Source organism: Podarcis gaigeae (genome assembly GCF_964106915.1).
Source record: "Podarcis gaigeae genome assembly, chromosome: 5".
Lineage (NCBI taxonomy): Eukaryota > Metazoa > Chordata > Lepidosauria > Squamata > Lacertidae > Podarcis > Podarcis gaigeae.
The window spans coordinates 37,953,351-37,973,555 of NC_139681.1; the positions used below are offsets into that span (position 1 = coordinate 37,953,351).

At 41.2% G+C, this 20,205-nt stretch overlaps 1 protein-coding gene across 7 annotated transcripts in view; it reads right to left on the reverse strand.

Moving 5' to 3' along the window:
* Positions 1–504: 504 nt before the first annotated feature.
* Positions 505–20,205, reverse strand: part of PLCE1 (phospholipase C epsilon 1) — a 127,900-nt gene continuing 108,199 nt past the window's right edge. For all 7 annotated transcript variants that reach the window (XM_083740822.1, XM_083740819.1, XM_083740820.1 and 4 more), the window contains 14 exons: positions 19,870–19,994; positions 17,660–17,777; positions 15,736–15,867; positions 13,335–13,628; positions 11,875–12,038; positions 11,106–11,367; positions 8,096–8,214; positions 7,282–7,410; positions 6,207–6,416; positions 4,998–5,159; positions 4,226–4,444; positions 3,532–3,732; positions 1,159–1,957; positions 505–900 (listed from right to left, as the gene is read on the reverse strand). In XM_083740822.1, the coding sequence (XP_083596948.1) occupies positions 3,553–3,732; positions 4,226–4,444; positions 4,998–5,159; positions 6,207–6,416; positions 7,282–7,410; positions 8,096–8,214; positions 11,106–11,367; positions 11,875–12,038; positions 13,335–13,628; positions 15,736–15,867; positions 17,660–17,777; positions 19,870–19,994 (2,114 nt within the window). In that variant the 3' untranslated portion in view covers positions 505–900; positions 1,159–1,957; positions 3,532–3,552. The remainder of the gene's footprint in view (positions 901–1,158; positions 1,958–3,531; positions 3,733–4,225; positions 4,445–4,997; positions 5,160–6,206; positions 6,417–7,281; positions 7,411–8,095; positions 8,215–11,105; positions 11,368–11,874; positions 12,039–13,334; positions 13,629–15,735; positions 15,868–17,659; positions 17,778–19,869; positions 19,995–20,205) is intronic.

A 20,205-nucleotide genomic window follows, 5' to 3' on the forward strand; every position in this document is an offset into this window, starting at 1 on the left:
TGTTGTTGTTTTTTGCTGTGCCAGTAAGGCATTTATTTTCTGTTTATAACAAATGATTCCCCTACCAAGCCCTATGACTAAACATAAACAAAACAATAGTCTTTTCTGGATTTAAGTCCTGACCTTCCTCCCCCCTTAGCTAATTTTTTAAAACTTTTGGAGTTAAATTGGCTTTCCTTAATATTAGCTTCCTACTGGCTGCTTCTCTGAGGTGAAGGGGCCTTGTGGGGATTAGAGGTGAATGGCTACATTTTGCAAACCATGAGTATTAAGCTTTGTAGAACATCCAATCTGATTATGACTCTGCATTCCATTCAGGTTCAAATTGTTTTTCAGCATTTTGCTTTGAACTTCAGTTAACTGAACAAGCTCTTTTCTTGATTTACTCTCACAATATGATCCTGGTGAACAGCAGGTGTGTTGATGTAGGTTCCACAAAGCCTGTTTTTGAACAGTTTAAAATTTGTACTATCATTATCAAAAGACAGTCAAAACCAGTTACTATTTCAGTTCTTGCATGCTTTATATGGGTAGTATTAAATTGCTTTAATTGTATTATTAACAAAAGGAAGGGAAGTTACAGCCGGTGTTAACAGCCTTATAAAAACAACAAAAGCCCATGGTTTTGCAAACATATACAAATCTTTACAAATACTTTTATGTAAACAGAGATTGCAAGGTTTATACTGAAAATGAACACACTAGTATGCTTTAGGTTTAAATTTCTTATTTAAGGCTGCCAGCTATGGTAAGAGTGAATATATATTTGACGTTAACAATTCAGATAGAAAAAACTTCAAGTTGTTAATTTCTCTCAAAACACCTTTATAATAGTGAATTGATAGTGAACATACAGATTATGTTTCCTGAATGTACTTCTCATTATAATGCTTATCTTCTCTAAACAGAACAAAAAAAATTCCTTCCAATAGCACCTTAAAGACCAACTAAGTTAGTTCTTGGTATGAGCTTTCGTGTGCATGCACACTTCTTCAGAAGTTAGAACTAACTTCAGAAGTTAGTTCTTGGTATGAGCTTTTTCGTGCATGCATACGAAAGCTCATACCAAGAACTAACTTAGTTGGTCTTTAAGGTGCTACTGGAAGGAATTTTTTTTGTTTTGACTATGGCAGACCAACACGGCTACCTATCTGTAACTTCTCTAAACAGAGATACATATAATTTTCTGTAAAGCAAGGCATGATAAATACATTATACAGTGGCACATACCTTAGAATATTAAAATAAATAATCATTTTTTAAAAAAACAAAAACTAGAATACATTGCATGAAGAAATGTTGCTCCTAATCAGTATCGCTATTAAAATAGGTATACTTACAGCTGTACACTGACAAATCATAACTTTTATATTCACCATACTGAAATCTATGAATTACAATGTACTTTTTATCTGCCTACAACCACCTAAAAGTGTGTTTAGAAGCTGCTTTTAAAAAGTGCATTATTGTTATGTAACACACTACAGAACATCCTCAACTTTCATTTTCCCTTAAGATGTCTAATTAAATTATTTTTTTCTTAAAAGGCAGATTTCTGCTTGCAATGGACAATATAAGGTGCTTACTTTCCCTCTTGTCCAAAGGTAGTGAATATGAAGACAAAAGGAGGAACATTCACCAATGCTTCCAGGGTATTCTTCCAAAGCCTCAAAAACATAACTTCCTCCACTGTTCACAGACTTGGCTCTTGCCAGCAGAAGCAGCAACTAGATTGCACCTGCACTGGTAGCAGAGATTCAGCTGGGCCAGCCAGTTCCTTAGCAGTGACTTGCTCCACTGTACGAAGGTTTGTCTCTTATTTAGACACGTTCCAGTTACACCCCCATCTCCTCCCAAAGCAAGACTGCGCAAAGAAGCTGAGGGAGTGAATCCATCGTCCTTTTCTATCAACTTCACTGCAGCTTTTGTCTCTTGTATTTAAGGCCTTTGTAATTTCCTAGAATCAGGAGGAAATGCAGAGAGGTTTAAATACATTTTTTAAAAAGATTTTGAGCAATTAATCACTTAAATACTGCTGCCATATGTTGAATGAACAAAATCTAGCAAAAGGCAAGTACTGAGGTTCTGTTGCTTAAATTTCTCCCCTTAAATGGGAAGCTCTTATGCTGTTGTCATTAAATTACCGTATTTTTCGCTCCATAGGGCGCACCTAGTTTTTAGGGGGGGAAATTAAAAAAAAAATTATTCCCCAGCCCCAAAGAGCAAAGAAGCCAAGACAGCGAGCGGGATTCATCCCGCTGGCTGTCTTGGCTTCTTCTTTAGCCGCGGGGTTGAGCTTCCCCCAATCCCAGCCCCCAGAATGGGTCTGGGAGCAGCAGCGAGGTTGCATGCAACCTCGCCTTCGCTCCTGGAGCTTGCTGCTATCCGCAAGCCTTCTGAGCCTGGCAGGAACTCCCGCCGGGCTCTAAAGGCTTGCGGATAGCTGCCTGAAGCCTGGAGAGCGAGAGGGGTCAGTGAGCACCGACCCCTCTTGCTCTCCAGGCTTCAGTGAAAGCCTGTATTCGCCCTTCATTTTTGAAGGGGAAAAAGTGCGTCCTTTAGAGCGAAAAATACGGTAGTTCAGAAAATAGCATTTCCTTGGAATTACTGATTAACAGGAAAGAGAACCTCTCATGGATTTCATATCTGGTTGCCCCATTTTAATGTCACATTAAAGATAGCCTAACATGATGGTTTAGTGTGAATAATGCACACTGCTCAGAAGTTCCCAACTCTGCATCTTCCAAACCTAGGTTCATTGTTTCTTCCATGAGCAATAAGGGAAAAGCAAACCAAGGTTAACAATTGTTGCTTGTTTGGAGGAAAGGCAGCCTGGCTTGCCTTATTCACCAAGCACCAGAAGTGTGGGGGGGGGGGTGCCATGGGAGCTTTGAAGCAGCCTGCATCAGCACAGCTTGTTCACAATAAACCATCTTTCAGCTCCTCTACAAGTAAACCTAGTAAACTGCATTGGTGGTACAAGATGCTACTGTTACGGGTGTAGGAAACTCACCAACCATGGTGACCTGCACAGTAAAGTTCCTGTGACAGTCACAACTACACTGTACACAGGCAGATCTGTCCTTGAACCAGAAGCACTTGCTCAGTGGAAAGTATCTTGATCCCATGCAACAAATTAGAAGCAAGCACACGTAGACTGCTCTATATTCTGATTGTCTGGAAAAGCCGTTTTTGGGGATTAAGCTCAGCTGGGAGCGTGAGAAGTTGCCATCTGGATGCATCCTAAATTTAACTCGATGGCAATAAAAGTCTCCCAGTTTTTTCCCTTCTCTTACAGGGTAACTAGCTGGAACAGCAAAAATGAAAGGGAAATCTGTGTTAACTAAACCATTCCCCTACTTCATCACTGATTATAGAAGACAACGGTATTTTAAGGAAGGCTTCACAGCATTAAAAAAAAAAATATCAGGAGTTTATTACTTGGGTTATTGCAAGCTTAGCAATGCTTATGTAGTTTAAATTGGTATATAAGTACACTACATTATTTAGATCTCTGCCAACATGTCTTACCTGAATACAAATCTCTGGAGGTTATTCCATCGTGTCGCTGTAAGTCAAACTGCATGCAGTCTTGTCATCTTTACTTTGCAGACCCTCTGAAGATGTTTGTAGAGATGTGGTTATAAAGCCCCTGTACTGCTTACTTGATTTAGTTAATTTCTTAAACTCATTAGCAAATGAAATACCTTTTCTTTTATCATCTCGGCCTGCCTATGAAAAGAAAAAGCCAGGGAACCAAAATAACCAAGTTGCAAAAACATTGTCAGTGTTAGCTTGGCTTGTGGGGTGAACAGTTCTGCACAAAAGAACAGTTCCATGTCAATCCTCTATTATATCATTTATGGCAGGAAAATGTCACCACATGGTGACTTTGCCCTACCTCCCCTCCCCCTTTCCTTCCATAGTGAAACTTTCTCATGGGTAAACTTCCACAGAATGAGCTGAATATTCAACCACATCCTGAAGAATGCTTTAAAAAGGAATTGAAAATGCAAGTTGAGTTGCCTTCAATTCTAACAAATGTCTTGATAATCCAAAGCTATTAAATGCCAATTTAAAGGATTTGTTATGAATCTTCTGCCCATAGAATGAATATAAAACTTTTGCCATTTTTGCTAGAGATGATAGTATGTTCATTTTCTAAATTTGCAGAGCTTTATAGAACAGCAAAGTTTATACAAATTTAGTAGAACAATTTACTTACTTGGACTTGTTCTTTAAGCTTAAGGATAAATTTCCCAGCTCCCTTCCACCTGTTTTGAGCCTGAAACACACACTCTTGGTCAGCAAGGATCCTCCGAGACATTTTGGGTGTAGAAGACTTCTTGTTTGCTGCCTCCTTTGTCACTTCCTCCAAGAGAACATAATCACTTGGGTTGGGGTGGTTCAGAATACTGTAGGAATACTTAGCCTTGCATAAAGTCTGTTAAAAGAAAATTAAAATGCAAAACCGAATGCTGTTTAGTTATCATTCACTTCTAAGGCAGATCTCACCTTGCGCAAACAGAAGGGATAAATCATTCATTTGCTGGATGTACATTTTGTCTAACCCATGGGTAGGCAAATTAGGGGCTGGATGTGGCCCAATTGCCTTCTCAATCTGGCCCGTGGACGGTGCAGGAATCAGCATGTTGTTTTTTACACAAGTAGAATATGTGCTTTTATTTAAAATGCATCTCTGTGTTATTTGTGGGGCATAGGAATTCGTTCATTCGCCCGCCCCCCAATATAGTCCAGCCCCCCACAAGGTCTCAGGGACAGTGATCCGGCCCCCTGCTGAAAAAGTTTGCTGACCCCTGGTCTAACCTAAATCATTTACAGGCCAAAACACATTTAAAACCTAGTCCTGTGGGCAGAAGTGTGTTAGCAATGACAGCCAGTAGAGACAATCTTTTTGACATGATATTCTGCTGTTCTTTATGCAAGAGACTGGTGTAACTCAGCAAGTGAGGGGAAAATGAATTAGGACATCCTACCTGTTGGATGACATCCTGGGCTGTACTGAAGCGAGATGCTTTGATGACTGTACGAGGTTGCTCTGGGGAAACGTCATGAACTTGAACAAAAAAGCTATCATCCTCAGAGCTAGCAGTTGCATCATCTTTCTCCTCCAGAAAAAGATTTCTGTTGTTTAAGTTCTATAGAAAAACATGCAAAAATATAGATTTTCCTGGCTCTGAAAAGGAGACCTGTTGCTTAAGGAAATGTGGAGGTAGCTTCTTCGAAAACTAAAATTATGGTATTCATTCCTTGTTTTCAGATTTAATATGTTGTGAAAAAGCAAGAAGAATCAAGCTTTGATGGCAAGGGAATGGCAGTTGTGCACCTAGTTGCACGAGTGCTAAAATAACTGGAAGTACTTTTCTCTTTCTTCCAAATTGTGTCAATGAAAAGCATACTCTTCTTCCCTATGCTGTCCAAATGAGAAAATTCAGAAGGCCTGTTGTTGTTTAAACACACCTACACAGAGGGAGTGGTTTATGTGGGGTGGCCTGATCCTCACTGTAGTCTGCCTATGTTGCGATGGATCTTACTACACAACCAGTATGCCACCAGAAAGCATAATCAGCTGGGCAGTGGCATGTTGCGCTTGAGTGATCCCTCTTGCTGTTCTGGCTTCTGGGATCGCTGCGCAGCCTGCATTCACTCCATAAGACGCACACATATTTCCCCTTACTTTTTAGGAGGGAAAAAGTGAGCCTTAGAGCAAAAAATACGGCAATTTGGATAAATCTCAGTTGTTTAATCAAGCTTTGACGGCACTTTGGGCACAGTCCAGTCAAAATTCATCACGCCTAAGCACCAATGCTAGCACAAATATGTGCAACTATTCACAGGGCTTTTTCCCCCCTGCTGCTGCTGATCCCTTTCTATACATCGTCTTTCCTAATTAAGCATATGTAAAGTTTACTGTATAGATCTACCTATAAATAAATAATGTAAAATAATTGCCCTTAGGATGAGTTCATGTATTTAAGTGTTTCAGCAAGCCATCTTTTCAGTGGTGCGTTGTAAAAAAATAATAATACACCATTAAACACTGCTGGGCTTTTCTGTATTACTTCCTTTCCTAATGCTCTATGTCAACAAGAACAAGTTCCAGGAAGCCAAGCAATGAATATGTTCTTTTTGTCACCCTCTTGATACTATCAGCAAGCAATATATGTCAAGGCAAATAGACTCACTTCCTCGCGGGTTTTAAAGATAATTCTTCCGACGTAGCCTTCTTCTGGGAACCAGCTGTTCAAAAGCTGGACAATCTCTTCCTCCGGACTGAGCACTCTTTGGAATGGTGGCTTCCTGTACTCATTTCTTTCTTTAGATATAAAGCATTTCTCCTCCATCAAAAAATAGTCTGTGGGATACTGTCCAATACCTTTTGTAGTCGCCAAAATCTAAAGCAAAAACATGTTAATAATTAGAATGGCAGAAGGTTGCATGTTCAGTAAGCTGATTGTGTTGACAACAAAAAACCCTTTATGATCAATTTATCTTGTGTACAAAATATGCTTTTGCTGTATTGCTAGCCATTCAAACTGTCTTTCCTGGGGCTATGTACTATCTGGGTAGCTGACTATTTCAGCAAAGGCAACTGCTGTTTAATCTTATTTCTGTCCAGCTTGGCTTGCCAGACAGTTTATTCAAATTCCCAAGACAGTAGAGCATTTTCCCACTGCTGGAAAACAGCCTCCACTGAGATAATCAGCTGGAGGTTTTTCCACTCATGAACTTAGCCCTTTTAACTTTTATTCTGCATTTCAATGATGTTTGAGAAAAAGACATTATGCAGAAAAGCCTGGCCCCTATGACAAGGGCAACCAACTTGGGCCATCGTTCAGAAAGCAGCCCCCTTCCTCCTTAATAGACATATTTCTAATACAGAACATGCTGTCCAAGCAAAACTTCATAATAATAACAGCAAAAGCTTTATGACTGTCAGTGCAATTCACTTTCAGCCTGTGCTTGAGGGATCTGGATCATTCTGTACCTGAAATGCTTTAGCTCCACTGTTTCAGCATTACAAATGTTTTTGGCAACAAACAAGCCTCTTTGCCTGTAAAGCTCCAGTAACTAAGGAAGTTAGGATAGGATCTGTGTTTGTCACTAAGCTTTTGCATGTCTCCATATCAGTAAATTGGGCTTAGTTATTTTGGGGCTTAGGCTGCCCAAATCCAACAGAAATCTTAGGGAGCGAGTTACACAGCACATGGTTGGTTACTACAGATTTGAGTCCTGAACATCTCAAAAGTGCAGGCTTACTTGATGCAGAAGCTGAGCTGCTGTGGTTCCTTGCCTTATCGTAAAAAGCGTGAAAGGTTCTGGTCCTGGAACTCCGTGTATAGTGACTTTGTACACTGCAGCCTCTCTCCTCTCTGCAGTACTGAAGCGCTGTTTAAAATAAACATGCATCTTTAACATTTATTGACTATTTCATGATTTAACCAATGCAATAAGTAACAAGTTCATCCACCACAAACATGGCCACAGGATATCTGAAACATGAGGAAGAATATGAAAGATAGCAAGTGGATGCAGAAAACTTTGAACTGAAATAAGTTATGAAAAATGATCACAGATGGCCATTAGCTAGCTTCCTTGTGGTCTAATAGCCTGTCTTCAAATAATATCAATTTAAAGACACAGCCAGGAAAAGCTTGAGGGTAAGCCTCTGCGCCAAGCTTCTGAAACAATGTGCTGGACACAATGTACTACTGAATGGAGAAAGAGTGGGCAAAAGGAAGACCGAGATACACAACAGCTACTTTGATTTTGTCTATATAAATAAAGTAAGAGATGACTCAGTAGCAGTAATAAAAATAAATGAGGATGAACAAAGGACAGAACAGCTAAATAAACTTAATTAATTCAAATTAGTAGAGCTGAATAAATTTCTCATATCGATAACTCATGGAGAACTGGCAAGGTTCCAGGAGACAGGAGATAAACAAATAGAATTGTCTGCTTAACAGTAAGGGCTAGAGGAAAACAGACAGACCACAGTCATTGTCTTCCTGGAAGAATCTTCTACATTGACCAGGAGAGCATGCTGACAAATCTATTAGAAATAAATTACCAAAGAAGCAGGCACCATGTTTCCAGAAGGATTCTCTTCCATTCTTCGGCTGTTAATAAACAAACTCGAGATTTCTAGTGCTTCATTGTGCAGGCTTCGTAGCTGCAGATGCCTGTATCCTTAAACAAGATAGTAACACAAAATTGGGAGGTGGGAGAATAAACCAGTCAAATAGACTACATGTTCATAGGTTACGTACGTTGCAGAGACAAATGTAACAGTAGACACTTAACTGTCCCTGAAGTGTAAGGATATTTGTCATTTCCTCTTTCATAAAATATCTATTGGCTACACTCCAGAGAAGCTCTGCGAGTAGACAAGGGCTTGTGAGTGCATACCAGGACATTGCGCTATTTTGTTTTGAAACACAGCTCCCCAAGCAACATTGAGGGCTACTGTAGAAGTTCCTGTGAGAACTCAAGTAGCATATAGGGCCTGCTTGCTGGAATGTAGTATCATCCTGCTCAAAACATGCTGTATTAGGTGGGTGAAAAACTGAAATATATAAACACAGGTCTTCTGGTCTATTAAAAGTTCTTTTGAGTGATTTACCTTCATAAGACATTTGCCCCCTTACATTACAGAAGCACCAAGGTATTTCAAATGGCCATTGCAATCGACGCTGCTTCACACGAATGGCTGAAAATTTTGAGATGGATACCAGCTTATATACTGTGGTGCCCCGCAAGACGAACGCCTCGCAAGACGAAAAACCCGCTAGACGAAAGGGTTTTCCGTTTTGGAGGCGCTTCGCAAAACGAATTTCCCTATGGGCTTGCTTCGCAAGAAGAAAGCCCATAGGGAAATCTCCGGGGACCTCTTTTAAATGCTAGCGGTGGGGAGCAAAGACTTCCCCCCCCTCCGGCCTTCAGAAGAGGTCCAGGAAGGCCGGCGGGGGCCGAAAGGCTTTGCTCCCCACCGCCAGCATTTTAAAAGCAGTCCGGGATAGCAGGGAAGCGCTTCCCGCTATCCCGGATGGCTTTTGAAGGCAGGCAGGGGGGAGCAAAGACTTTTGCCCCCCGCCCGCCTTCAGAAGAGGTCCTGGACCTCTTCTGAAGGCGGGCGGGGGGCAAAAGTCTTTGCTCCCCCCCTGCCTGCCTTCCGGGAGAGCGGAGAAACGCAGCGCTGCGTTTCTCCGCTCTCCCGGGAAGGCAGGCAGGGGGGACAAAGACTTTTGCCCCCCGCCCGCCTTCAGAAGAGGTCCAGGACCTCTTCTGAAGGCCGGTGGGGGGCGAAAGTCTTTGTCCCCCCTGCCTGCCTTCCCGGGGGCTTTTAAATCGCCCCGGGACAGCGGAGAATTCCTCCGCTGTCCCGGGGCGATCTTAAAATGCTGGCGGGCGGCAGCGCTGCTGCCCGCCAGCATTTTAAAATCGCCCCGGGAAGTCTCCGCTGTCCCGGGGGCTTTTAAAATGCTGGGGGACGGCAGCGAAGGGTTCGCTGCCGCCCGCCAGCATATTAAGACCACCCCGGGACAGCGGAGAAGTCTCCGCTGTCCCGGGAAGGCAGGCGGGGGGGGGAGCAAAGACTTTCGCCCCCCACCGGCCTTCAGAAGAGGTCAGGGGACAGACTGTCCCCGGACCTGGTCTGAAGGCGGTTTCCATAGGAACGCATTAATTGATTTTTAATGCATTCCTATGGGAAACCGTGCTTCGCAAGACGAAAAACTCGCAAGACGAAAAGACTTGCGGAACGAATTAATTTCGTCTTGCGAGGCACCACTGTACATATTTATTTGGACATGCTAAAACTTGCCTAAAGATTGCACAAATATTGTAGGCACCTGCCTATGCTGTAAAGTGTCCACTTGCACAAAGGTCTGGTGAAAGACGACAAGCGGCAGCTGTTAGGATATTTTGGAACTAATTGCCTGTTAGCTAAGATTTCAACATACACTTACTGAGGTCCAGCATGTTCTGTCTATACACATACACCAACAGGTGTAATACCAGAAAAGCCTGGAGTCAGAAGTCCATTCACAAACACACCGTGTCCCTCCTAAAACACTAGTGTTTGAAACGCTGAAGGTCTATTTTTTTAACAATACACTTCTGCTGAAGCAGGAGTGTCGGGTTCATTTCCTTAACCACCTGGTTCCATCTGTTAGAACCTCAGGGCAGCGCACACAAATAATAGTTAAAACAGTACATTTAATAAAAGTAATTTACAACCTCAATCAATGCTTTTGACCATCATCTTAGAGCAGTAAAATACAGCACTAGTCTATCTGACCTAGAAACAATTAGGCTCTCCTGAAGGTCTGAGTTAAGGTATGTGTCTTGAGACTTACAGAAACACATTGGAAAACCATAATAGATCCTGGGACCTCTTTCTGAGGTGTAGGCAATTATTAAGAAAACAAAACAAAAAAATTTAAACATCATACATTAAGATGCTTAGAAAATTGAGTTAATTTTTAATCTGTTTTAGTTTTTTAACTTTTGAATGTTTTAAAGTGCTGGCTATGATTTCCCCCCTCATTTTCTTGTTTTATCCTTTTGTAAATTGCTTTGAAGGTGTGTTTTTTTACAATCAATCCGTATATAAATTTTATGAAATAAATGATTTAAATAAGAGTCAGTTTTACCAATGCATGCAGCCCAAGCAGCCCCTGCTTCACCCCCTCCCTCCCTAGAGCGAGGAAACAAAACACAAGAGCAGCTGGTTAAGCATTATATATGATCCAGCACTTGTTGGGTTGCTTCTGTCAAATGAACTATGAGCAGGATACCAAGAACAAACCTGGGCTTCTGACTGTGGTTTGTTTGCGGAAAAAACAAACCACACACATTGGTTCGCACATAAGCAAGTCACTCAGTGGTTTGTTTCCCTGCTGTAGGAGGGGAGGAGCAAAGGAGGGAGTGCTGCAGTTAACAGTTACTCAGACGGTGCACACACTAATTTTCCTAACCACAATGTGTGGTCAGTCCTACATGCAAAAATGTTTGTTGTGTATCACAGCCCTCAGTACTCAGCAGCTCTGTCTGGGCCCTGCATACAAACTTCAATTTACCTCTTTTTAAAGCCTTCAGCGGAATGATTCTTTGAGCCATCACAGCTGAAGAATTGTTTTCAACAACTGCAAAACGAAGGAAGACTAGATCTTCAAAGTGAATCCGGAAAAGGAACTGTTCATTCCACATGGGGTTGAGAGTATTGCGATGAATGGGCTTAGTGCGGAAATGGCAGCTATCCAGTGGAATCCCAAGCACATCAACTTCAATGCAGGGGCTTCCTGTGCTGTTGCTAGGACAAACGTTCTGTCCAGACACAATCTGGAAAACAAAGGCCCAGAATGGAAACAGGGTTCTTGTTGTTTTAATCAACTCTCTCAGACTGAAGAGTGCTTATGCTTTAAAGAACAAATTAATTAAAAATTGGTTTCAGAAGTAACAATAAGTAGTAATATACATAACTAAAACTGAAATGGCAGTCTTGTAATTGCTACTTGCTTCTTCTTATGCAAAACAGCAGCTGCTTCTGGGCAAGGACCCAAGTGGAAAACTGCCACACTATTTGAGGCCAGATGTCCCCCACCCAGCATCAAATCCAAAAATATGCATCTAAAAACTGACATGCACTTTCTGTGCTGCATCAAGTTGAAAGTTTTGTAACAACTGATGATCGTCTCCTTCCCTCTCCTTGGTCCCACATTTAATTGTAGCTGTCTTACTAGCAATACCAGTAATAATAATTAGAAGACACATATTAAAATTATGTCATGTATAGAGTTAACTGGTTGTGTTAGGCTTATTAAAAGATTAATATGAGTTTTCACTTACTGTCAGTGAATAAATAGCTGGCTCCATATTGTCCAAATCTCGCTCTAAAGGACAAAAGTGTTGATACATTGGACAGTTCTTATCCCACAAAACAGGTGGTTTCATAACATACCCACAGCCACCATTTGCTTCAAACATTGCTGCATTTAGGTGAAGAGGGAGATCTATAGGTAAAGCATTCAAAGTGTTAACATTGCTAAGACTTGATTGTAAGATAATGCATTTTTAAAAGAACATGGTGAACAAATGTGCCGTTTCATTCTCAGCATGTACAGTTGGCTTCAATTAATTGCCAAAAGGCAACGGTAAAACTGAAAAACTAATCAAACTATAAGAGCTTTGAAGAAATAGAAATAGTTCACAAAACAGATTACTATGCAGTTAAAGGGCTCTTTCGCACAATTAGGTTTTTCGCAATAACATCAAGCAAAACCATGGCTTAGTGAAAGCATGCAAGCATTCCCAAAAAGGAGATTGCTGTTGCTGCATTCCTCCACTAGTCCTGCTGCTGCTGTGAGCTAAGCAGAAGTTTGGCTTAACATACCATCTGAATTTGGGCTCCTGGTTTGTCTCCTTCAGGCAAACCACAAGCTGCAAACCCACTGGTAGCAGCACATGGTTTGTCCGAGGCAAGACAAAATACAAGTCCAGTTTTGGATAACACATGAAGCCAAACCATGGCTTAGCTCACAGCAGCAAGAGGGACTGAGGAAGGAATGCACAATCTGTTCTCTGGGCACTCACAAATGTGTTTGCACTAAGCCACATTTGGTCTAGTGTTATGGGTGAACCAGCTTATTATCACTCACATGGCCAAGAAACTGCAGTGATACACAATATAGAAATGGCAGTATCTAAAACCAGCAATGACCGCTTCAAAATCTAGAAACATCAGTTCTGTACACCTGAAAGGAGCATCTCCACCCCCATCGTTCAGCCCGGACACTGAGGTCCAGCTCCAAGGGCCTTCTGGCGGTTTCCTCATTGCGAGAAGTGAGGTTACAGGGAACCAGACAGAGGGCCTTCTCGGTAGTGGCGCCCGCCCTGTGGAACGCCCTCCCATCAGATGTCAAGGAAATAAGCAGTATCTTATCTGTAAAAGACATCTGAAGGCAGCCCTGTTTAGGAAAGTTTTTAATATTTAATGCTGCATTGTTTTTAACACTCGATTGGGAGCCACCCAGAGTGACTGGGGAAACTCAGCCAGATGGGCGGGGTATAAATAATAAATTATTACTATTTGTTTGGGGTTACAGAATGACGCATGCATTTGTGTGGATGCATGTGGTATTGTTTGAAACCACAATTATTTCTGTGAAACTTGAGTACCTCCAATGTATATTCATTTTACATCTATAAAAACGCCAAGAAAGGAAATGCAAGATACAACCAAAAAGGGAATGGTTTTCTTGTAATGTTTCAAGTGCACATATCTTTTTAAGGAATGAGTATGCCCATACCATCCGTCTGGTAGTTGAGTGCCACCAGCTGTACCCCATGTAACCAGAACAGAAGGGGATGAGGATTGGATGAGTCAATGCGAGTAGCGGCCGGGTATGTCCTCAGCAGCTGGCAGGTGGTATGTTGTATCAGCTTCTGAGAATATCGCCTGCACAAGCGCTTGGCAGCATTTTCATTCAAAGAGGAGATATGGTAACACCTAGGTGTCCTTATTATAGAACTGAGAGAAGTTGTTGGGCTAAGAGCAGGTGAAAAGGGCTCTTCCCAGATCTGCCGTGCGCTATCAAAGGCACCTAAAAAAAGAAAAACAAAGACAAGTTACAGGTGCACATTCTGGTAACACCACCTTGTCTTCCCCTCATCCCCAAGAAGAATATACTAATAGGAAACAAATGCATGCATGGCCACAATAGTAAGGAAATCGTATGCATCGCCAGAACTCTAAAGACTTCTCTGCAGGGAATTCTGTTCCTCAGAGGAAAACCCAGTTTAAAAACAAGAGCCATGGCTTCATAATTTGGAAATACTGCAGATCTTCAAATAAACTACAACAGGAGGTCTAGTTTTCTTCTATGTGACTTAACTTTGGGAAAAAAAGATTTTTTTTTTCATTCCTATATATTGGTAACAGTAATGAGGTAAGCATTAGGAGAAGATAACTACCATGCTCCTAACAACATGATCTGAAGGAATAGTGCAGCAACCTTGTGGAAGCTAAGCAGGTCTGGAGGCAAGGTTTTCTGAAAACCCCATATAAGCTGCCCTGAGTTCAATGATGGAAGGAAGGTGTAATATAAACCTAATAATTTAAAATAAATAAAGCTGCACATGCTTACTCAAAAAATTAAAGCAGTGTGATAATGAACGAATCTCAGTGCAGACACAGAATTCAGGCAGATGTGAAGTTGCAAATTTCTGAACCGTGATTTAGAAATTTGGAGCGGGCTGCGGGATTGCGTACTTCCTATTCCACTCTTACCTCCTACCTAGAGCAAATATACCACTCTGTTTGCCTTAAGCACAGTTCAGTGTAACATTGACCATGGTCAATGTTAATGAGGTCCTACTTAATTTGTAATGGATTTGAAAAACGTGGTAGGTGTTAGTGTAGACATGATGACTCCATTGTCTGGAGTGAGAGAAACTACAAGCCTGGATTTTGACAGCATGCAAAGCCAAACCATGGCTTCACTAGCAGCAGCAGCAGCAGCAACAACAACTGGACTATAGGAGGAGCATTTCTCTGGGAGCCTGCATGCTTGTGTGTTCATGCTAGGCCATGGTTTGGCTTAGCATTATATGCAAACGGAAACAATGTAAAAGAGGAATTCAGACTAGAAGAAATAGAGGGGAGAATGCAGGAGTCCAGAGTTCACAGCACACTACCAGTTTTTTCATCATGGTTAAGGGATTGGTAGAGTTATGACTGCACCATACTTTTCATATAAAACATTAGCTTCTTTCTTTGGCAATTGAAATCTTTTCATTTACCATTCCTTTCCTGAAAAGTTGGGGGGGAAACACCTTAAAAGTGATGAAGGGCAACATCTATCTTGCTTTTCTATTGACATCTCAGACCTAAATGGAGAATATCATTCCCCTTTACTCAGAAATCACAACTGAAATTGATGGACTATGAAGAAATGACTAAACTCACAGAAAAGCTTGGAGACAATGATAATGAGAAATTTAAAAAAGAATGGGAAACATTTATTGTATATGTACAAAAATACTGTAAACAAGTAGAAACATTGGCAGGCTTTGATTAAACATTTGCAAGCAGTTAAAAATGAGATAAAGGAAATTTGAGTTGAGATATTAAGGTTTGTTGGTAATCAGTTAAATATTGATAAAATAATGAGAATAAAAATAAGAGGTTTAATTATAATTATGCAGAAAATGGATACATTCACTGAACCAGAAACGGAAATGGTTAAAGAGGTTAAAGAACCTCCAAAAAGAAAGAGATAATGTTTATATATTGAAAAAAGTGTTAATGTCTTATATTTCTGTTTATATTTATATTTTGTGTGTGTGTGTGTGTTTCTGTTTTCTTTTTCAAGAAGAATAGTTGTTGAAGTTAAAACTGTAAAAATCAATAGAAATTTATTTACAGAAAAGAAAAATGGTTTGCCAATTAGTAAAATTTAAATTACATTTAAATGATTACATTTATATTTCTTGCAATTAAACCCTGTCCCAACAGTTTATTGCTTTACAGTAGGTCTTTTATTTACAGTGAGGTCATTGTAATTGTTGCACTGCTAATGGAAAATTATTTCAAACCCTGAGTGCTGCATGTGCAGAGCAATACGTTTGATCTTTAACTAGTAGGTCTGCTATATGTGTTGGATTACACAGTCAGTCCCTGTGATTGGTAAAGGAAGATGCTGACTTTACCTTTTCCAGATGCTTTGGCAAGCATTGCTGGCTCCCCTGGGCTCAGCCTTCCAGGATTGTTGCCAAAAATGGACTTCCTGCTCTTTCTTTCCTTTCCTCTGCTAGAGCCAGATGGATTTAGAGTTGACAAACCTAATTCCATACAAAATAAAATAAATGGACTGAAAAACACAAGCGAGTGGGCATGATTCCCCCCCCCTTTAAAAAAAAATTCAGTTTATTCTGAAGGCTTTATAATCTAATGCTAATGTCTTATGCAGGAAAACGCTAGTTTGTACTGCATACGTAGACAAGACGACGTATAAAATCGTACACCAATGTTCCAGTATGGATGTCTCTCAAAGGCATGTGAGCTTCAACGTAAACACTAAGCTCCCTCGCTTTCAAGAGCTTTCTCATTCCCTTCTGTTTGCAAGCTGAAAAAATGTGTTTGTGTATGAACCGCCTTGCTTGTGTCTTGGAGCAACACAGGAATCTTCATTAGGGCAAGAGAACACCGGGGCTTGGATCCTAACTTCTAAGAGTTTGACTTGTGGAAATGGACTTTCTCATTCCCCTCCTCCCTTGCGGACCTTCTACAATAGAACTGCATACAGCAAGGGGAGGCAGCAGTAGGAAGGGCAAATTGTTGAAAACTGCATGATGGGAAAAGCCTTCCCACTTACAGGGGTATCTTTGGACCCAAGTGTATATGAACAGCAATTGTGTTGGATTTATTTCTGAAACAAGACAACAGGTTAACTTGTGCTTTCATCCCCACCACACCATATGCAAGTAACCCTGCCCACGGAACTGCAACTGTGTAAGGACATGCATGTGTGAAACAGGCTGTACACAAATACAGTCAGCAGAAATACCTATTTATCAATATGCTTATGCTGGGATCAACTTCTCCAATGAAAAGAAAATGGACAAAAATGCATTACAGTAGGAAGAAAAATTGCTGCTTATAAGCCTTATGCAGCATTTCGCTATAACACAGCAGCTAAATAATGGAGTATTTCATTCCTCCACAGTGGCGAAGCTGAATGCTCCGGCACCAGGGACAGAGAGCAGGCGGGGTCGTGGCTGGCGCGTGTCCCGGGGGTGTGGTATGCCGCCCGCGGGGGTGTGACGTTCATCCCAGGGGCGTGGCACCCAGCGTGGGGGGGTGCACGACACATGTCCGGGGGGGGGGGCAGCCATGATGGTACCCTCCCCAATAGTGCCGGGGCGGTGCGCTCCCCCCGCCAGTGTTCCTCCATACAACAAAATCAAGACATGTCTGTTCTACCTAGAGTGGTATCTAGTTACGAACTTAATTCCTTCTGGAGGTCCATTCTTAACCTGAAGCTGTTCTTAGCTAGAGGCGCGCTTTCGCTAATGGGGCCTCTTGCTACCCCTGCGCCACAGGCACACGATTTCCGTTCTCTTCCTCGGGCAAAGTTCTCAACTCAAGGTAACTCTTCCAGGTTAGCGGAGTTTGTAACCTGAAGCGTTTGTAACCTGAGGCGTTTGTAACTTGAGGTACCACTGCATTTCTCTAGTACTTGTGCAAATCAATCCTTCCTTCTTGCCATGGGTTTTTCCTATAACCAATCCACTGTAGTATGATTGGTTCTCTACACATTGTCTATACTTGCTCCATTCCAATTTACTGTTTGTGCTCCTATCCCAATGTAACTCACTCTTTCGGTTCCCTAATTGGACTGTAGCCCAACCTGCACAGAAATGATTGGGGGGGGGTGTAAGAGATAAATGGAGACCCAAGTTTGATTTCCCACAGGCCATTCCTTATTCCTATCAAGACACCTCTCTTGGGAGAAAACACTCAGAATCAAAGCTGGTTCTCAGCTGCCATAAAATGGGAAGCTAGAACCCAGGTTTTTTTCCCTTGTCATAGCTTGATTCGGAACAGGTAATAATTAAGGCCAATGTAACTTACCAGGAAATTTCACAGCTTGGCAGTAGATGACAAGATCTGACAATTCTGGTGCTATTTGTCTGCTTTCTTTTTTATTTTGAGAAAGATAAAATTCTTCCCCTAATTCCATGTCATAAACCTATATATCGTCAAGTGAAAAAAGAGAGGATTTCATCATATTTAATATTGCAGTCTAATCATGAGCAATGTCACTTATATGGTAGAACACTGTTAATTTGCATTTATAGATGTCCCCAATCTTTTAACATTTCTTGTTCCCCACATTCAGCCACCACCCCTTCCTCTAAATCTACTTTCCACAGGCCAGCAGGGAAAGATTAGGAGCACTACTGCCTCTAACTTCTTAGCAGCTGGAGACAGGATGAAATTACCTTAGTGGAACAGGACAATCTGCCTGATCCTACAGTTCCCTTCTCACATGCTATACCTCCCTTTCCACCGGCCTCGTGAATTACATGTACTTTCCCCATTGCAGCAACTAAATATTACTACACAAACATATGCCCGAGATCTAAAAACAAAACAGAAAAGTCTATGCTCCCTTTATTGAAATAAAATCAAAAATATTTAACAGCAGTATTCCCATCTTGTCTAAATATATATACAACAGGGCAGTGTTGTGCAGTGCAGCACGCTCACAGAAAACAGGACATCTCAGCGTGAAGTCAAACCATCTGGCTTAAATGGTGAGTTTATTCTGGCAGACAAACCACAGTACTATTATAATTCTCCCCTGGAAAAAGCTTCTGCTAGTTCCAACATTCTCTGCACTTTTTTTTGTGTGTGTGTGTGTGTGTGTGTGTGTGTGTAGTCTCTATGGTAGAATTCATAGACTTCAACAACATCCACTAAACTGTATTCCAAATACTAATGTACAGGAAAATGCAGCTAATTTTGTGGGTTTTATGAAAGACATACATGCAGTGGTTAAGCCTTGCAACTTCAAAATGCACAGTATTTTAAAAACACACAGCATTATAAATAACCTTGCAATCATCTACATTACTTTTTATAAATTAAACAAAGGTCCAAAGTGAAGACACAGAAGAAGGCAAGGTTGTTATTTAGTCGTGTGCGACTCTTTGTGACCCAATGGATCAGAGTACGCCAGGCACTCCTGTGTGTAAGGTAGCTTTAGCCCACTTATCAGCACAGCTCTTTCCAGGAGAATGAAGGCAAACTCTTTCTCTTTGTTCCCCCCTCCTCTTAGTGCATTCTGTAGCTGTTCTTTGCAGGAGATCTGGTTTGCAGCCACAGGTCTGCACCATCCATCTAAAGTACATGACTTTCCCTAAAGAATCCTGGGAATTGTAGTCTTCTCCTTACAGAGCTACAGTTCCTAGCACACTTAACAAACTATGCTTCCCATGATTCAGTGGGGGATGACGACCATATGCTCTAAATTCAGCTGAGCCTAGTGTTCTATACGCATTAATGTATGTTCAAAATATCACATTTTATCATGCCAATGGAAAGCAGCTGACTTGTAAGGAGAGGGGTTTCACTGGCTGAGATCATAGAAATGTAAAACTCGGCAACGGTGCCTCAATGGATAAAACGCTAAACAGACTGGGGAAAACAGCAGCTTAAGATGCAAGCAAAGCCAGTCCCACTATGAGCTTCCCTAGGCAAGACTCTGCTTCGTCATACACATGAAGTAAATTGGGAAGGTAATATATACGCTGAGCAAAGTGAAGGCCAAGTGGTATTTGACAAAGTGAGACTGAAAAACTTTTGTTAGGAAGGCAAAGAAGCTCTCTTGAAAACCAGGGAAAGAGTCCAATACTCAGCCTAAAGAAAATCTACATCTGTTGAGCCATCAAAACACTGCTAAAAGAACAGCTGGACATCAATTTATTTCTGAGGTGAGAGAACCACCCTTATTTAAACTATGAGGTATATTTTATGAAACAAAAGAGGAAAAACCTCAGAGGTGCACAAGAAACACTCAATGGTGCAAACTTGTCTACTCAGAAGTATGTTCCACGGGCTTAGTAGGTACAGCTTTGCAGCCTAAAACATTATTTTTTTCCTCAGGGGAAACAGAATGGCACACTAAACATGAAGGAAGTAGATCAGGGCATTTAAACGTGGATCTTAGATGCTACAAGAGGCCAGTGTGTTTTTTAATTTCTTTGTAAGTTTCAGTTCTAGACTACAAGCCACTCCCCGTATGGAAGCTTGAGAAAACAGATATGAACAAATACTACCTTTCCTTTGTTGTTGTATATAGCGCTTTCTGTTTTCTTTATTCTCTTTGCAGTTTCTTCGCTATATTCAAATTGAAGCTTATCTATGGTTAACTTATTCTCAGGTCGGTCTTCCAAAATGTTATCTGGAAAGTAAGCATTATCTGACTGAAGAGTTGAAAAGGCAAATTTTACTTCAACTTAATGCTTTGAGTAAAAGCAGCCAATATTATTCTGAATAATCAAAATATTAAACAGGCAAATAATTTCTCCTTCAATGCAATGCTCTTCTAAGTGCGAGTCAGTTTTTATCCTACCTTTTTGAGCTCAGCCAGTATTCTCTCAAGATGCAAAGCA